Source organism: Enhydra lutris, unplaced genomic scaffold (genome assembly GCF_002288905.1).
Source record: "Enhydra lutris kenyoni isolate GAN:26980312 unplaced genomic scaffold, ASM228890v2 scaffoldscaffold2, whole genome shotgun sequence".
NCBI lineage: Eukaryota > Metazoa > Chordata > Mammalia > Carnivora > Mustelidae > Enhydra > Enhydra lutris.
In genome coordinates, this window is record NW_019154086.1 from 69,068,527 (window position 1) to 69,089,257 (window position 20,731).

A 20,731-nucleotide genomic window follows, 5' to 3' on the forward strand; every position below is an offset into this window, starting at 1 on the left:
TGGTTGTTGTATTTCAGATTTACAGTTTAAGAGCTTAAAGTGAGTCTGAATACAATATAACTTTAATATAACTTTAGTTTACAAAGCTTACGAATGAATTTGATCTTTCTTTCCCTTCCTTTTTTTTTTTTTTGCTTAGGTTTATGAGAATGTAACCTACACCAGCTATTGTGTGCTTCACTTAAGTAAAGCCAAGAAAATTTAAACTTTTTTTGTTTGACATCTGGGGAAGGCTCTCACAGAGTGCCAAAGTCTTGATGAAGCATCAGTACAGAGCATCAGAAATACCCAAGGAAGTTTTTGCAAAATATAGCTGCTTGAGTCTGCATCTATATTTTATAAAATTTCTTTAGAATGGTGATTCTGATTTGCAGGCATGGTTGGGAACTGCAAGATTCGAGTCTAATATTTAGTTCTGTAAATCCAAAATCTCCCGTATGGTCCAAATGGGGATATAGGATTGACCATAGAGGTGTTAAGTAAAATGTATGGAATATCTCTACACACCACTATAATTATGAATTACATACCAATTTAAAATCAGAATAAAAACCTGTATGCAAAAAAAAACCCCTGTATGCAAAAGAAGAATTAGTAAGGAAAGTTATAGTACAATTTCATGGTACCAGGTACTCCAAATGCCATAACGCATTTACAATATTATAATGTTAGAAGAGATAAATTCAGGCTTTTGGAAGTTGATACTCTAACTTCTAATTTAAAAATAAGAAGTTCAGCCAGCGACATGCATGGTTCCAAGTATACCCTGCTTTCACATATTTGGATGTTTACTGTCACATTATTTTTAGAATAGTATTTGGCATTAAGCTGGCACAGGCATGATAAATAATAACATTCATCTACATGAAGTTTTATATATTTTTTTGAAAAAAGTTATTAAGGGGATTAATTCAACTATAATTTTTATGGTTTAAAAAACGGTATTGGTAGGTTAATGTGACTTCATTTTTTTCACGTTGAATATTAAATGAATGCAATGTAGATTAATTTTGCTCTCATATCCTAGCACAAATATAATTCCACACAACACAATTTACAAGGAAAGTGTGCTAATAAAATATAGCTCTCATTATTAATATATAACCAGCATAAGGTAAAATGCCATCTTTACTAGATTTATAATTTGACTACATAAATATTTAAAAGATCCCTTTAATTTTTTAAATTAATATTTGTTTTACATTTGTTCAAGGAAACTCTTCAAATGACTCACATTGCCTTCGAAAGGCTGATATGCACTGATATGTATTATTTAAATACTCATATTCTTGACATATATCTAGATTTTTTTAAATGTGCAAATTATAACTATTTTTAGCTACTAGAAAAAGACAAAACAATTTTAAAACAATTTTAAAACTTTTAGTGACATCTTCTGATATATATTATAATAGTACATTATATAATGGAGACTCTACTATGTGCCTAGACACACATTCTAGGAGTTTAGGTCTATTAATCATTTAATTTAATATTATATAAAACTCACAACTGTGGGAAGTAGTTACTGCCTGTCTTTGACCTTATTTTATGGATGACAGTTGTCCTTGAATCTTCCCTTTGCCTGTACAATTTAGCCAATCTAACAGCAAAGTCTATAAGCTCTACCAATACTAGTAATTTCTAAATACACCACAGAATCTAGTATTTTCCATCAGCTCAACTATAACAATCCTCATCTAAGCCACTGTCATCTCCTTACTTGGATTTTTATTACAAAAGCTTCCAAATTTCTCTCCATCCATCTGTACTTCACTCAGAATATAGCCACAGCAATTTTTAAAAAGCACAGTCAGATTATGTTGTATCTCTACCCCAACCCTACAATAATTTCACGTCTTACCCAGAGAAAACTCAAACACATTACATTGACCTAAAATGCCCCAATTCAGTGTTTTTACAACTTGGGTGCCATTAAACTCAACTGGGGGAACTTTGAACAAATACGAATGCATGTGTTCCACCAAAAGATAATGATTTAATTCACTTGGGATGCAGACTAGAACTTGGGATTGTTACAAGCTTTCTAAATTAAATGATTATAATGTGCAGCCAAGATTGAGAATCATTTTGCTCCAACATTTGAGCCCCTTTCTGCCTCCGTCAACTCTCTGACTTCATCTTCTACCACCTTCCCCTTACATACTCTATTCTAGCCATAACCACAGGGTGATGACATATTTTATTAACCCAACTTCAGGGTAAAAGGGTCAATATTAACAATTATGAAGAGGCAGTAAGCATGAATTACCACTGTTCTAGGCAAAACAGGCATTTGATCATAAAGCATAAAGGCTTAATTTGTAGTTCTTTGGATATAAAATGCTCCAAACTTAGTGTGTTGGCCCCTGCTATTCTTACTCTGTGAAGTATTTCCTTCCAGGTATCCACTTGGCTTGTTCCCTCACCTTCTTCCATCTTTACTCATATGACACTTTTCAGTAAGACTTTACCTGTTTATTCAATTTAATACTGAAACCTAATCTCAATTCCACCTTCAATTCTACTTTTTCTCCCTATCTGATATACCATATATTTTGCTGAATTCTTTATTTCTCTTCCCAATAGATTTTTTATTTCTGTTTTGTTTACTTCTATATTCTAGCCTCCAGAATAGTGCCTGGTCTACTATAGTCTGTGAACACATATTTGTGCAAAAAAAAAAAAAAAATATATCAACTATTTCACATTGGGCAAGTTACTTTTTATGCTTTGCCTCAGTTTCCTCTTTGGTAAAATGGGGATAATAGTAACACCCACCTCATAATGTTGCTGTAAGAACTTGGTGAATTAATGAATACTTGGGGTTGGGATAATTCCTGACTCATAGAAAGCACACATAAATGCTAACTATATTAGTTAATTAAAGATATTCACCTCATTTTTGCTTTAGCCACCGATTCCTAGTCCACACCTGGAAACCGTCACCCCTAAAACTGCCTTGTTTCAGAAATCTTAAGTATCAATATACTGTGTTGGTAAACTGGCCCTCTGGAGAAAAACAAACAAGCGCTGATCTGTGGTGTTTGCCAATTGCCATAGTGTAAATATTTCCATCATGGCCAATCTCAAGCTACTAACAGCTTAACAACCAGTTCCCTAAATTCCTGGCCATTTAATAATCATCTCTCACAAGCTGAAATAATCTGTCTCTAACAAACCACTGCTCATATCCTACTTCTGGCACACTCTTCTTTTCCTTCAGCTCTCCCACCCTCATCATACAACTATTCTTCCTCTTTTACATAGCCACAGCTCCCAGCTAATGATGTTTCTATTCATTTCTAGCCAATCAGTCTCTTTATTTCCTTCTCTGTCTAGCCTAGATTCACCAGTTGCTTACCTTCATTTTCCACCACCCCAATTCCCCTTTAATACCTGTGTGTCTTCTGTTGTACCTGCTCTACACACAGTAGCCTCTGTTATCTCCATTCTTATATCTGCGGGATTGAGTGTTCCTACAGAAAGTCATGGAACATTCATGCCACTACCAAAACACATTCATGTATACAGCATCAGCTGGATGTCAGTATTAGTTAATTATTTTACTTTTTCCAGGATGAAAGATGTGGTCTGGCAGAATTGGAGGAAGAATACAGTTATCTAATGACAATTACTGGACCAGTAGTCTAGAAGATCCACTACCAGCCACTGAGGGTTGCATTATCATTAAAAAACATTGGTAAACATTTTTAACTGGTTGTCCTTGCTGGGGCCCAGAGAAAAACTGTTCCCGGTGCCCAACCTGCTCTTGATGCCCACCCATTTTATTTCCTTTGGTCTGAGCAGTGATTAGGTATTTTTCTTTTTAACTTCAGCAATTATTCTAAACATTCACATTAAATGAAAGTTTGTTCTCAAACTCTCAAGTAAAGTCTCCTCCTACTTCACATAGAAAAGCAACAACATCAGGTATCATTTCCTTCAATTTAATGCCTTTCATATATCTCTGTAGATCTATAAGACATGGTCCCATGGGTCCTGGAAGATGTGGAGGCCCCTACTATTCAAAGGCAATCCTCCACCAGGGTCCTTGATTTTGTATATTCCTATATCTTGAGATAGTTTGCCTTACTAGTGTATTTTCTTTAATTCCCTATACCCCAGTGTATAAATTGTCAATTTCTTTCTATTAAAAAAATACCCTTCATGTTTCTTTTTGTCTCCTAGCATCTGATTTTTCCTAGCATCTGATTTTTCTCTTACCTTGCTATCTCACCCACTTTCTACCAAAAAAAAAAAAAAAAAAAAATCTCCATTATCAATTCCTGTTCATTTTCATTCTCATTTTGCCCTACGCATTCTGACTTCTGGCTGGGATCAACCCATTAAGCATGCTTTTGTTGAGATCCCATTGATGTTTTTCAGTCTTTGTTTTTCTGAACTTCTCTGCTGTATTTGATATAATTGCTTATTTGCTCCTGCCTGGTGTGCAGGGTTCCATGTCCTTATTTCCCTCCTTCTTCCTCATTGACAACTTATTCTTAGTCACCTTTGGAAACTCCACTCTGCTGCCTCGCTAAGTTGGCACACCACAGAGTTCCAACCTTGTTCAACTCCTTGCCTTTCTCTAAAAGTTCTCAGAAAATATCATGGTTTGGCTTTAAGGACCACTTTTATGCTACCGGCTACCAGATCTTTAACTTTAGTCATATTTTTCACCTCAGCTTCAGATTTGTATTTCTTTGCTGTCTGGACATGTTCACTGCATGTTGCATAGGCATCTCAAGTGGAATATAACTCAAATGAAACTTGGCATTTCCAAACAACCAGCCCATCTTATTCTTACTCTGTATCTTCAAATCAGTTGGTAGCACCACCTTCGAAACATTCTTCTTATTCCTAGGCATCCTTTCCTGATTATGTTTTAAAATATGGTTTCCTTACTCAATCTGATCTTGTTGGATCTTGTTTTTATCAATTCCCCCCACCTTGACTTTTTTTTTTTTGTATATGGATGACATTCCTTGCTTGCTCAGGTGATTGTGCTTTGAAAATAATGTTTCTGTCTTTTCTCTCATATCAAAGGATTTGAGATGGCAGCAAGAGGTTGTAGTGTGAACACACAATATAACATCTTATGTAAAAACCAGTGGTATTAAATTTTTGCATACCTAAATTGTGTGAATTGATAAACAAATCCACAGTCAACAAATGTTATAAAATAAAGGAATATATTTTTGTGGTTGGCATATGGTATCTCAAAATTTTTAAGTATTTTAAAACTGCTTTTATTTGAATTGCCTGTTAATACTGTTATAAAAATGGAAGTCCAAAGATCTAAGGGCAAGCAAATGCCAGGTAGATGCTACAAAAAGTGTTTATGAAATCCATCGAGAGAGACCATACAGGGATGATGGTCAAGATTACACTTAATGCACACTACCATATTTCTTTGGAAAAGTTAGGAATATTTGCACATCAATGAAGTCGTACATTCTGGGCAGCAGGGCTGATGCTCTGCCTGCCAAGTCAGGATGCATTTTATTTTAAAATGAAAAGCACACATATAGTTACATACCCACCCGCATCCCTTCTTCATGTGCTCACACGTGCAAGTGCGCACACACACAAACACAGGCACTTAACCATACCAGCTCTTGCCAACATATATCTGGAGGAATGTCCATAGGATCCTAAACGGTAGAAGATTTATGAATCCAGTGCAATATCACAGCCAGCCAGCCACCACCACTGGCACTAGATTGTACTTTTGTACTTAGTTTTGCTACCACTCTTTCATATAAAACAGTAAATTGAAGTGATTTTCAAGTATGTGGGAGACCAAGGGGAAATCTTTTCTGCTTCTAGTAAGCACAGAATGCTATTAATGAGCCATGGATAGCTTCCCTACAACGCAATGCACTTAGCCACTTCCTCTGTGCTCATAGAAGCTGCGATTATCAAATTCTAAAGCAGTAGTTTGAAAAACGACTTCGTTTTTGAGAATTTGTGGGATATATATCTTTATAAATTTTATTTCTTCCTGCCATGGGGTGTTGAGTATCTGCTATTGACATAAAGTTTATATAGCACTTTGAGCTTCGGGGATAAAAGAGATATGATTACAAAGAAAGGTAAGAATATTAAAAAAGAAGAGTAAGAAGGGAGTATTTGGCCCTGTGAATTTTTTTCTCATGCATATGATTTTTATTTTAATAGAAATACTACACGCAGACGGGATACAAGTTTACATGGAGAGATGGCAGTGAACTTATAAAAAGAAGTAATAAGCAGGTTTATCTGAAAAAAAAAAAAAAAGAAGAAGAAGTGTATGAGAACATGGCTTTTTGAGTCAGGGACCTGAGTTTGAATATTCACTCTACCACTTACAATATGTCAAGTATTATTCTATAAGCTTTATAATAATACATGGACTCAAAGAATCCTCACGACACTTGTATGCGGTAGATGTTGTTAATATACCCATTTTATAGATAAGTAAACAGAGGCACAGACAAGTTAGTGACTTGCCCAAGTCACAAGGTCGCACAGCTGGTGAGTGACAGAGCCAAGATGAGCTAACATATATTAAGAGTCTCATAGCAGGAATAATGGTAGTGACCATCAACAGAACATCTAATCTTTCCCAGACTGTCTGATGTCTTACTGATACAGTGTGTGACAGCTGAAAAATATTAGTTTTTAAATTTTAAATCATGAAATATACCAATTATAAACATGTTGTAGGATGTTTACAAATACATATTTTATTGATAACATATTATCATTTCTTTATAACATATTTTAATTAATTCAGGATTCAGCAGGATAAAAAGTAAATCGGAAGCAAACAATTCTCTCCTAATTTGCTGTGGCAGTCATTTGATCCCATTTTCAGCAGCAATATAGACTGAGTATGCGCTACATTATTTGCCATTATATTCAGCTCTAGGATAGAGTTGGTACAAAAAAACCCCAAAACATATCCTAAACATCATTAGAGAATAAGTCATTTTGGAGTATGCCTGATAAAAATGAGCTTTGGAATAAAAATAATGGAAGAGCCTAACTATATATGCATTTCCAAGTACCATAGGTGGTCCTGATAAATTATTCTAAAATAATTTAGCACATTTACAGGAGAAATGGATACAAGCGTAAAATAACATTCCGAGAATGGCTACAGGAAAAAAAAAAAACAAAAACAACAACCAGAAACAAATAGTTCATGTCCCCAAACACTTACGGATTTCATTTTGCCTTAAAGAGCACACTTGGTTGAGAGTCTGCATTGTGCAAGGAGTATTGCTCTGTAATAACTGGCCAATTTTACTGAATTCAGCTTCTGGCATTGAATGTGGGCATCAAGTCCAGGTGCAGGGTAAATATATCATCACTGCTAATATTGAGAGAGGTTGGAAGAAGAGGGCATGAACTCAAGAAAAATAAATGAAAATGAGATCAAAAAAGAAAGGTGAGATGCAGAACCTGATCAAGTAATATAGTGCAAAAAATAAAGTGAAGAAAGAATGCTTGAGACCATTTTTATCATATAAAAAGGATAATAAAAAACAGTGTAACACTGATGTACTATATACTAGCTAACTGAACATAATAAAAAAATTTTAAAAATAGTGTAATACATTCCAAATAACAAAAGTCCAGTGATGTTATAATTAAGAAAAATGGCCATTTCTCTGTAGATAGATAAATACTTAAGAATACAGTGACATTCAAATGTGTGACCCTTGCTGGGGATGAAACATATTTACTGTAGCAATTATTTTTTATATTTCTGTTTTTTTAATTATCAATGAACACTTTTGTTGCATATGATGGCTTTTTAAATAGTAAAGAAATTATAAATACACTTGAAATATAAATTCATGGTGCCTTCTCAGCTCTGTTATTCTCTACTATTATATAAGACAAATGATTTTTTTTTTTTTAAGATTTTGTTTATTTGAGAGAGAGAGAGAGAGAGCATGAAAGGGGCGAGGGGGAGAGGGAGAAGCCGGGTCCCCGATGAGCAGAGGGCCCGATGTGGGACTCGATCCTGGGACTCCAGGATCATGATCTGAGCCGAAGGCAATTGCTTAACCAACTGAGCCACCCAGGTGCCCCAAGACAAATGATTTTTGTACACACCATACTCTCAAGGATAAGTCAGTTTAGTATATGTGCTGCTGAAGTGAGCACTAGGATAAGTCACTTTTTAAAGAGTGCTTTAAAATTTTTTTTCTGAAACAGATCTCTGCTAGAGTTTTGCTGTATTTCCTTTGTTTTCTGAAAGTCAGGCAAGTGAATTTAAGAGGGATAAAACCAGTTGTCTAATACAAACTTGAGTCATTATTGGTAAATACACATCAATTTAAGGGGTTCAGCCTTATAGATCATGCATAAAACATCACACTGAATAGTTAAATGTGATAAAAGCAAAATGAATGCTTATGGGCGGCAACTGAGTTTCATTTAATCTCTTTATAACATCATTTGAAATATATATATATTAATATGGCATGTGAATTTATAGGCAAAATCAATTATATTATTATGTGTATATACTCCTCCCGTTAGTAACACGCTAATGTATCACAGTTTCAGAGAAATGCACCCTAGAGAAAATGCTGCTATTCTTCATGGAAAAATCCATGAATAACATTATGTAAAAATTAATTTATGATAAATGATTTAAATCTAGAACTCAGAATAGCTTATTTAAATGCCATCAGAAAAGAACACCTCACCCGCAAAAAGGAGTCTAGGGATCCATTCTCCATATATTCCACCACAATCATTACTGGTCTGCCTGCAAAAAGAGCCAGAGAATGCACAAGGATTAGAGCAATTACAGAAAGATGTGCTGCAGTTAGAGATCTCCAGCTGTGGCAGCTAAATTATTTGTGTTTTATTAATAGGAAATTCATTTTCCAACATGCTTCCACAAAAGTCTTAATATTATACTTGGGCTTTTCTCCATTTTTTTGTAGCATTATTCCCATTGAGTTCATAAAAGGAACACGGATTACAAAGGAATTAAGCATTTCCTTTTCTAAAGCTCTGCCATCACTTGTGTAGGTTATGTTCTCTTTGTCCTAAGCTTTTCCTTGAAAGACCATCAACAAGCAAAAGTGAGGCTTTACACAGGGTAGCCTCAGTACAGCTTCTTGAAACATTAGACCGGGCATTTCTGTAATATTCCTAAGGCAAAACAGAGGGGAAAAATTTATAAATTCTCTTTAGGAAATTATAAACCATCAGTCACAGTCTGCTTATAAGGGCTTCTAAGTGGAAAACTGTCATCAGATTGATGGATGCTGGCTGCAAAGTGGGTGGGCTCTGCAATAGTTCTTGATCATGCCTCCGTTGGACATAGATTAGATCAACATAACAATGATGGCAGGACATGAAAAATAAGTAACTCTGATTTTGTAGTCTAGTAAGAAGCTAAAATCAGAAGCTGAACATCATTTATTTCTTCTTTATCATATCTATTTGCAACTGTTACAGTTCCCAATACCTCTATTAGGTAGAATATTTGGCATAAATAACTTAGATTTGTTTCAAAGAGAAGAATCTATTTGTTCTGCCAAATTGCTCAAGCTTAAAAGATAAACTCATTTCAGATGAAGGGGGAGTGATATTTACCTGAAATAAACATGTATGACACATTTACTTTTTACTTCTGTATTTCTTGCTTCTTATTGAAATTTTTAGCAATTGAATCTGCACAGTGCACAGAGGTTTTCCCTCATGAGTACAAAAAAGATCTGGAAAGAAATTATGTGTACCAATGATGGAAATATTGATCTCATATTGTAATTCATGTTCCTTTTATGAACTCAAAGCCGTATGGGTTAAAAGGGTGACCGTAACAAATTAGTACAATGTCTACAAATGCTAGATTTTACATTTGAATCTATATTTTAAAGATGTGCTAAAGGTTAAATGTAGTAATAAAACTCCAAATTTATCATGCATAGTATTAGAATCCAAAGAAATTTTCCATTTTGGTGGATTTCCATAATGTTCCTCAAAGTCATTAATTTCACCCAAATACAGATACAGAACTTTATCAGAAAATACTGAGGTCAAATGAACTGTTGGCACTATTGTAGCAAGGATCTAGAAGATCGAGATTTTAAACGTGACAGGATGTCTTTTATTTGGCTATTGGGGTTAGAGAGCTTGGAAACAGAAGCCTGAAGCAAACACTTGGTTAGCAAGATAGGGACAATACAAGATCATTTTTTATGATTAAATATGAAAATTCTGAAACCGATATTCCAGTATCAATTATAATGGATCATGGAAGTTAAGGGGAAAAACTGGGTTGGTACAGTGACTGCCTGAGTTAGTTCACCTGCCCAGAGTCACATCTTTTTAATCTACCTTGACCATTGCTGCCAGAGAAACATATTTAGTTTAATATATATATATCTTTGTTATATATATATATGTATACTAATTATATATATATATATATACACACACACACACACATACAAAAATCCTCTCCCTAAGAATGTCAGTCTTGATACAATAAAAAGAGCTTGCAAGCACTTCCCTTGTATTGATACAAATTATTATTAGACCTATTATACAAATAAGGAAATTGGGGATAGAAAATTAAAGTTCTTGTCCAGAGTCCAACAGCTGGTAAGTGGCAGCATCAGGCAGAATGTTTCAGAGCTTAAGCTCTTAGCTTTTATGCCATAGGTGCCTCTCAGACAATAATTTATAGATCAAAGCTGTAAGGTTCATCCTTCCGTGCTGGATCTCATCTCTCCTAACTAGCCCTACCATCTCCTGTTCCTAGCTTCATTATCATCTATACCGGTTCAGTTCTGTCTCCTCTGCTTTTCCTTTTGCTATCCCCCTGCTAGGATTATCTACCAATTTGCTTCTCTCCCTAATCTCATTCCACATGTCCCTAGAATTTATATACTGTACCTCTTCCTTGAAAGTCCCCCATAGTGATATTTCCTATAGTGGCATTCTCATCACATTTATTGTCTACATTATAAAATGTTGTGCCTGGTTCTAGGTTAGGTTGTTTTTCTCCCTTAACTTCCCACAGATGCTATGTATCCCCATTCACTAGGTTTCTCAAAGCCACGTCCCGTAAAACTGAGCAGAGTAGGAGTTTTATTTATAGTAACAGGTTGATTTTTCTCAACGATTTTCCTAATTCCTCAGAGAGTAACACCAAAGTATTTGAGTAAGGTTCTAATCTATGTGAATACCAAGTACGTTGAAATTAGTTCTAGCTATAACTCCTTGGGAGATACTTTATGCAGCCTTGGAATTCATCAGTGACAAGTTTCATCTTCTCATTAAAGATAATAAAGAGTCAAATGAAGACTCCCCCGGTTTCTTGTGAATTAGAACTTTCACACCTGAGCTTGGCATCTTTTGTATTTTGTGCAGTAACATCAATTTAGAGCTGCTATTATTAAACTAAGGAGCTGTTTTATTAGAATACTGCTGGCATCTAACCTGTAATTTGTTTCCTAGTGGTTTCCTATACGGAGGTTAGCTACACTGTGAAGATTACAAGCAACTTTACAGTCTATGATCACATTTTATAATCAACAAAATAGATAAGTATGAGGGAAATTATGACAGGATAGTATTCAAATATATGACTAGGTGACAGAAGACTATTGGTAAACAGTAATTTGTCTTATTTTCAAATATATAAAAATTATATAATACATTATTGTTATTGAAAAACATATTTGGAGGTGATTAATTCTCTTTTTATATTTTCAAAATATTTCAGCTTTTCTTCTCACTTTTTAAAAAAAATTTTACACAGTTTCCCAAAGACCTCATGTCACAGAATTAACTTAGTATTTGCACTGTACTGAAGTCAGTGGATAGACTCCAAGATTCTTGAATGTTAGTCAAGTGTCAAAATCCCTAGACCTTTTTTAGAAGCCTCATCAGTTTGCTTTAAGAGATTTTGAAAAGCACTTCTATAAGTCACACAAAAAGTGAATTTCTTTCATGTCCCTTCAAAAAATAGCCCAGAAATGTTTATGTATATCTTAAATTGCATGGGAATCAAAGCCTTGGAAGAAATCTCTTACTTATATCCAGATCACAATGAATCACAAAATCTCAGATCATCTTTTTCTGTTACAGAGAAAAATTATTTTCTTTAATTAGGACTTAAATGGACTAATTTTTTTCTTCCATATTTACAATTGCCCAATACTTGAGATGATTTTGAAACTTGGGGAGAATATTTTGTATATGTGCTGCCGAAGCGAGCACTTGGGGAGAATATTTTGCAAGTGAAATAGTATTTTTGTTTGTTTGTTTGCCTCAAGAGCATTTGTGAAAGAAGGGGATTATAGAAATTTAACGTTTTCATAAAAGTAATGAGTTTTTGCTGGATATAGTATTTTGTATCAGCTTAGCCATTTCTAAACAAATCTCAATGACCTCCAAACTATATTACAGATTTAAATAGATTCTAGTTTATTTAACATTATATCATGTCTATATTTTGTCTACAATGTAATAAAATTTGTGATGATAACTTGGCTTGACAGGTTGCTTGTATTTTCCCCCCAGTTGCAATTCTGGATTTTTGGAGCCAGTTATTTTTAACCTATTTCTACTGCCCCCATTTCTGATGTAGAGATAGTGAATTATAGTTATAATCTTGAATGGATTTAAGAATAAATAATTTTCTTATCCCTCTAAGGCATTCATATGGATGACATAAATTTGAACAAAATTACAATATATGAAATAATTATTTATTCACATGATAAGTACTAAAATTGGGGGATGATTTTCCCCTTATACTGTTGCCTGGTCATTATCAGATTGTGTCCCAAAGGAATCTTATGCTCAGGTGAATTCAAATCAAATCTTTTAACATTTCCTCTGAACTTTTTTCCCTCCTATATTCCTGTCAGGGTTAAAACATCACCATCTATCTAGTTCCCCAGGTTTGAAATCCTACTCTAATATTGGACTTCTCACTTTATCAAATCCTGTTAGTCCATAATTTATTAAATTATGCTGATTCTATTTAAATTATTGCTGCCTATATCCTGCTTTTGTTTTTTCTTCCTTCACTTATTACAAAATCAGTTACTAATTATACTTTCTAATGCTTATATAATCATTATTTCAAACATTTAGTGATGCATCAAACATTTTTTTAATGTCTACTATATATCAAGTACTCCTCTGGTTTCCAAAGAATCATCCTTAATTGGGGTGCCTGGGTGGCTCAGTTGGTTAAGTGTCTGACTCTTGATTTTGGCTCAGGTCATGATCTCAGGGTCATGAGATTGAACCCTGAATCAGGCTCCTGCTCAGTGTGGAGTCTGCTTAAGATTCTCTCCCTTTCCTCCCTCTGCCTGTCCCCCCTCACATGTATGTGTGTGGTCTCTTTCTCTCTAAAACAAAACAAAACAAACAAAACAAAATAAAACAAATCCTCAATCAATACAAGATCCTTGTTTCATGAAGTGTATAGTGGAAAGGGGAACAGAAATAGGTAAACAGTCAATTACCACAAATGGCTAAGGCCTCATCTCCTCCTTTAAAAACCCATTTTACTTATTGTTTTCTTTGCTGTAGGATTAAAATTTAAAGGGCTTGGCAATAAATTCCTTCACAATCTCTCCTCTACCTTTGTTCTAGTTCATTTTTGTTCTTTGTTCTAGTGTCATTTTTACCTCCCTCTAGTCCCGTACTTCCTGTTTTTCAAATCCTCATAATTCATGAAGTATGACTTGACTTGTACCTCTCTCTCTTCGCTGGAAGACTTCCTTCTCACTGTAAAATCATATACTTAAAAAGGAAAACGTAGAGCTTAAATACTGTCTCCATGGTCAATTCAATGAACACTTTCTCTTTTAGGAAGACCTGGTTGTTTGCTTTCTCCTCCCTTTACATCTTAATCAAACAACTATATGACACACTTATGGTATAGTATTGGTGTTTCTGTGGAGGTGTCTGCCGCCCCCTCTAAAATGCCCTGGAGGTCAGGAATTGTGCATAGTTCTCAGCAAATTCACTGTTGAGCAGAGAACTAGGCACAGAATAGGTACTAAATTTCATCTTTTTAATGGAATGCCAGAAGGAATACACACATAAAGATATTCCCTGTGACGACCAAGAAAAGAGTTACTGAAATAACAGAACGGCAAATCAAGAAATCCTAAATTCTTTGCCTTGTATAATATATAGATTTGGAGACAAAGAAAACTTCAAATTTTAGTCCTGCTGCCTATTACATGATCTTGGGCAAGTTATTTTCACTCTCTCAGTTTTTGCATTTATAAAATGAGGATAATATTATCTACTACATATGGTTTTCAAAGAGTTAGATGAAAAAATGTATAGTTAGTGTGTCTGGCAATCGTTGGCACTTAAAAATGTTGGTATACACTTGCTTTCCTTCCTTTTTGAGCACAATTATCTGCTTCTTCCTCCTTTTTAAAAAAATTAACATATAATGTATTATTTGCCCCAGGGGGGGTCTGTAAATTCACAGGTCTGTGAATAATCAGACTACACATTTCACAGCAATGTGTAGCCAAAAACAGTTTTATAAAAATGGATCATTTCCATATTTTATTGTAGTTTGGTATTGAGACAAAAAATTCTTTTATATCCTATGGCAAAGTAAAAATGACCACTAGTTACACATTTTATGTAATACAATAAATTCCCAGTTTTAGCACTGAAATTCTCGTATCTCAGGCCAATTTGAATGTTTGGTTACCTTATCCTTTGTGTGCTCAGCACAGTGCAATTAGAAGTTGTATTAAAGTCAGATAATGTGACATTGAAGACTTTTCCACTTTGGTTAAGTGACCTTTCATAGCTCACTTATGTTACTGCCTATCTCCTTATTCATATGTATATGTATATGTATATTTGTATATTTAATATTATTACACAGTAATAACACTTCCTCCATCGTGTGATATGTGAGAGTAAAAGAGATAATGTGTTTAAAACAGAGAATAGTACTTTACACTAAATACCGAATCACCCAATAACAGCTTAAAGAATGAATGAATAAATGGCAAATATCACATCTTACCTTACTGGTTAGATGTTGAATTGTAATCTAAGAAGTGGCTTTCCTAGTTAAAAAGACTCATAACTGAAAATGACTATGATCAGTATATTTAGGAGCTTCCTTGATGGTCTCAAATGTCTACTTAAATCCTATACACCTGATTCCACTCATATGTGAAACATAAGAAATAGCACAGAAGACCACAGGGGAAGGAAGGGAAAACTGAATGGGAAGAAATCAGAGAGGGAGACAAACTCTGAGAGACTCTGGACTCCAGGAAACAAACTGAAGGCTATGGAGGGGAGGTGAGTGGGGGGATGAGGTAACTGGGTGATGGATATTAAGAAGGGCACATGTTGCCATGAGTATTGGGTGTTATATGCAAAAAATGAATCTTTGAACACTACATCCAAAACTAATGATGTACTATGTGTTGGCTAACTGAACATAATAAAAAAGAATCCTATACACCTGAAATTGACAGGTTTGAAGTTGCTTTATAGAGCAAGATGGTTTCTCCTAGAGTAGAGTAACATAATCAAAATAGGCATTTTCTTATTTTAAATGACATGCTATCACATACAGTTTCTGGGGAATAGCTAGTATAGGAAATAGATTCTTACTCCTATCTAACAAGCTATGCTGCATCTTCTGTACTCTACATATTTATACCTGTAACAATATGTTTCATGGTTAATTTGCAATTTATTTTATTTTTATTTATTTTTTAATTTTTAAAAGATTTTATTTATTTATTTGACAGAGAAAGAGAGAGAGTGTATACAAGCAGGGATAGTGGGAGAGGGAGAAGCAGGCTCCCCACTGAGCAGGGAGCCCAAATGGGGGTTCAATCCCAGGGCCCTGAGATCATGACCTGAGCTGAAGGCAGATGCTTGACTGACTGAGCCACCCAGGCACCCCTGGAATTGATTTTAACTTTAACACTATTTGAAACTCCTGAAACTTTGTTCCATGCTTTGTCTTAATTTCTTTATTTTGTTTTTAAAATTTAGATGTGATCTAAATGCCCGGAGAGAAATGATGAAGAATAAATTATTTTATCCAATGACAAAACAGCTGAGCAGAAATTAGGAGGAAGGATTGCATTAATGAAAACTGTGGCATTTCTTAATCTAGATTTGTTTCAGAGTAAATGAAAGGTATGAGGCTAAAAAAATGAAACATAATTCTCCTGCCAGTTCCAGAGAGCAGTGGCATACCATCTGCATCAATTAACTTTAGTAATACTTACAGTATTAACTTCAGTACTATCCTTTCTACTGAAAATTACCATATGGGCAAAAAGACTTCTTAATTAGAAGTGTCTTGACAATGAAAGTTATTGCCAAAGATGTCTAATGTTAGATTTTGTTTCCACTATAAGACACTAACCATACTGCAAAATTTTAATAACATATGCATTTTTAAGAATGGCTTTCTTGATTTTGTACTGTATCCATATTTACAAAAATATTATAATGACAAGTATCAAAATAAAAGTATATGTTTTGAGATTATCTGATTTTTACTTTTTTTTTGCTTTCAACCATTTTGAAAGAAATGGTTATATAATAATCAATTATTATATGAACAATTATTTACCATTAGGTAGTGATGAACGAAATGTATTAGACCATTCTCGTAATTTGAAATATTGTGTAATATCCAAGTTCAAAACCAAATTAAACCAGGAGTGCCTGGTTTGCTCAGTCAGTTAAGCATCTGACTGTTGGTTTTGGCTCAGGTCATGATCTCATGGGTCATCAGATCGAGCTCTGAGTTGGGCTCCATGCTCAGTGGGGAGTCTGCTTGAAGATTCTCTCCCTCTCCCTCTGCCCTTCCCTCTGTTTTCTCTTTCTCTCTCTAAAATAAAAAAAAAAAAAACCATGAATCAAACAATTTCATGCTGCCTTTGTTATTTTCTGTGAAAATCTTCTGTGTAGATGATTTAGCAATAGATACTATTTCTAAATCAGCACATATGTAATAACTAATTTTTAAAAAATAAGTTTTTCAATCTTCCAGGCACTGTTCTAAGAGTTTTACATGTGTTAACTCATTTAATCTTCATACTCTTGTGGTGGATATAATTACTAGTTCAATTTAACAGCTTAAATTACAGATGCACAGAGAGTTTAACTTGTCCAAGAATGCACAGTGAGCAACTGACAGAGCCAAGGTTTGAAGGCAGGAGATGTGGTTCCAGAATCTGAATGCTTAACCATCTTCTTATACCCCCAAATGATACTTGTGTCTCCATTAGTAATTTGGAGACATAAAGTAATACCCTAAATTTCTGTGGCTCATCTTAACAATCCTGGAAAGTTATTATGGACTGGGCACTGTGCTGCTCCTAAAGATGTTTTGTCCTTGACAAGTTCTATGATTTTAAAGCCTTGTAAAGCACTGTAATTTCTATATAAAGAGGAAATACATGTTAGAAAATTTGCTGGCAAAATCTTTAGATTTTGCTTTCTCCATTCTCAAACATCAATTTATGATAATGATTCTGAGGTTCCTTTACAAGAAATGTTTTAAGAGATATTCTTAAAGCTTTTGAGAGAAAATATCATATTTTACAGTACTGTTTCAAATGCTATTCTTCATTTCTGGCTTCAGAAGTGTTTTATGGTTACATAACCAATCAAATATTCAGTTTTTTTGGCCTTTTGTATAATTCACTAATCAAAATAAAACACAAAATTTAAAAATAAAGCAAATGTCTGGAGAGGATATATTTAATACTAACTATATAGGTTATTTATGGTGAGATTTTAATTATAATGGAGAAAACATCTATGATATAAGTTAAACTACCAATTAGTTTCCTTTTTCCCTCGTAGGAAAGTTACTACTTATTTTTGAGTCTTTTCTTCAAATTTTTTAGGGGGCTTAATTAAAAAAAAAAAAGAAAGTTCAGTTTTGCTAATTACACTTTCTTTAAGACCTCCGTGAACAAAACTAGGAAAAGCCAACATTGTGCCACTAGGCAACTTCTACCATGCTTTGTCCTACAAGTCCCAAGAATAAATGCTGAGAGGTGATGTGTTTTGTAACAGGGTTTGGTCTATTCCCACTTATTTATGTTCTTAAGTGGCCCAGCAGCCCATGAGGGCATGCACGTGGTCCTGTGGGAGAGGAATAGGCATTTGAGCCACTCGGTTGCTTATCATGTTTCCAATTAAGATGAACACACACAGACACAACAATTCCCACCAACACAAAGATTAAACACTGGTTCAGCTGTATAAAGTTTCTTAAAAGAATTTTCCTTTGTGAAAAGAAAATGATTCTGGGATGAATCTTTTGAAAGTGTTGACAGTTTCTTTGAATAGCATCAAAAGTAGATGACACAATTTGTAATAAGAAAACATGAAGATCTCTGGAGAGTAGATATATATTCTCAACTGAAAATTTAAACAGCCATATAAAGAAGGTCCAGATTTTTTTTTTTTTAAGATTTTTTATTTATTTATTTGTTAGAGAGAGAGAGAGCATGAGCACAGGCAGACAGAGTGGTAGGCAGAGGCAGAGAGAAAAGCAGGCTCCCCGCCGAGCAAGGAGCCCGACGCGGGACCCGATCCCAGGACGCCGGAATCATGACCCGAGCCGAAGGCAGCTGCCCAACCAACTGAGCCACCCAGGCATCCGGAAGGTCCGGATTTTTAAGTTGCAAACCTCTTCAAATGATATTAAGAAAAAGCAACATTTATGCTATCAAGAATACATAGCTAAGGTCAAAAGCTAGAAGTATTTAAAGAATCTGAAAATAATGAAAAATACAAGTAATGAAGAAGTAAAAAAGAACTAGTAAAATATTTGGATATCACTTAAAGTTTCTTTTAATAATTTTCATGTCTTCTGGAAGAAAAAGAATAGAAATTCTCTTTGTAAATATTCAAGAATTTGATAGCAAGTGCATCCTGCAGCTCTGTTTTTTAAAATTTTTCATTTAAATGCACTATCAATCCTTTATGTCAACTGAGCACAACCTTATGTAAAAAAAATTGAGTTTTTAAGAACCTGAGATTCTTCCTTTATGGACTTCAAGAGGTCCAGAGGCCTCCTGAAATTGTATGTAAATATTTACATATATGATCATATATCAATTTTCTTGGTGAAGAGTCTGTTATTTTTGGCCAAGAAACAAAGTATAATCCATTAGGAATCTGAGTCCATGACCCATACTACAACATCAGGAATCCATAAGAGTCCTTAAACTCATAAACTTCAATAGATTAAAGTTTTTATAAACTGACTGTTTCTTGAAAGTTGGAATTATACCTTCAATTTTATGTATGCTCCCATCTGACTTTTCTTATTCCAAGTGGTATCTTCAAGTTATCTTCCTTAAGCTTTAAATTATTTTCTGATATTTTGCATATTTCTCCTCAGGTAAGCCAAAGAACCACACTCTTTAGAAACTATGACTTCAAGCAATAGAGGAAGCACACTGAATGCAACCTTGCATTAACTGGCCAGCCCCTCTTGCACAGGTTTTGGAAACTATCAGTATATCCCAATAGGTGTTTTTAAATAATCCTCTAATATAGCAATAGCAGTGTGAAAATATTTTAAAGGGGTTGTTTATTGGTGTATTACTAGAAATACAATCACTGATGTCACCTTCCTTGTTCTTCTGTTGGCTGGGTGTGGTCTCTCCTCTATCATTTTATCAGTGACCCTCTCTTCTCTATGCCACTTCTCAGTCCTGAACTAGAATAATGTTGCTCTTCTGCCCACTCCCGCCCCAGATTCGCCATCCTAGTTTTTCTAATAGTTTAGTTCTAGTTCTGCAGAGTTTCCTTCTGAAGCCTGTGGATGCACAGACTTTCAAGGAGGAGAATTCTCTAGGGTGAACTGTACAAATGAGTATTGATTAGGGCCTATTGGGTCCTATTTGGAATCACACAAATGGAAAGGAATAAATTAAGCAGGACTTAGGAATCCAAATGAAAGTTTTTCCTTTTTTTAACAGTAATTCACTTTGAATCGTTTATTCAGGATTTTACTTTGCACATTTATTCCAGTTTTCCCTATACCTTTTATAATTAGTTTTTGGTTTAAGTAGGTGCTTGTAAACACTCATTAACACACACCTCATTCAGGGTAATTGACAACATTCTCAACTGTAGAAATGTATAAAATATAAACCCTTTAATTAAAGAGATTTTTTTTTTCCCCTTGAAGATCTCTTACTTAAAAAGTGAACCACCATCTCTTAACCTTTATGTACATTGACTGCAACAATATTTTGTTAAAGATAAAATAAGGACAATTGTTGTTTATACTACATAAAAATATAAAAAGAATAATCATCCTCAGAAGAACAATAGCCAAAGTATAGAAATTATTTTGTTAGACATGATTAACTTTGAAATGTCAAATTATGGATCTCAAGCAAAGTTACTGACCTTTTTTAGGATGCCTAATCATATAAAAAATGAAATGGTTTACTTTGATTTTTCTGAACCATGGTTTGATTGTATTTAAAAGTTATATACTTTTCAACTATTCATTTCCCTTGGTATACTGAGTTAATGCCAATTTTCCTAAACTTATGGTCTATTCCTTCAAAGTTTGCCACTTAGTCTTATATATTTGTGTTACTGTTTTTCCACAGTCCTCTGTATGCATCAAAATCTGATAATATTATATTCTTAGATCTGAGATTCTCTGCAGCTTTAACCTTACTTATCATTCCTA

The 20,731-nt window shown here is 34.3% G+C and overlaps 1 protein-coding gene across 2 annotated transcripts in view; it reads right to left on the minus strand.

Moving 5' to 3' along the window:
• Positions 1-20,731, minus strand: part of LOC111148333 (EPH receptor A6) — an 874,015-nt gene that overhangs the window by 118,345 nt on the left and 734,939 nt on the right. For both annotated transcript variants that reach the window (XM_022504851.1, XM_022504843.1), the window contains one exon: positions 8,712-8,773. In XM_022504851.1, the coding sequence (XP_022360559.1) occupies positions 8,712-8,773 (62 nt within the window). The remainder of the gene's footprint in view (positions 1-8,711; positions 8,774-20,731) is intronic.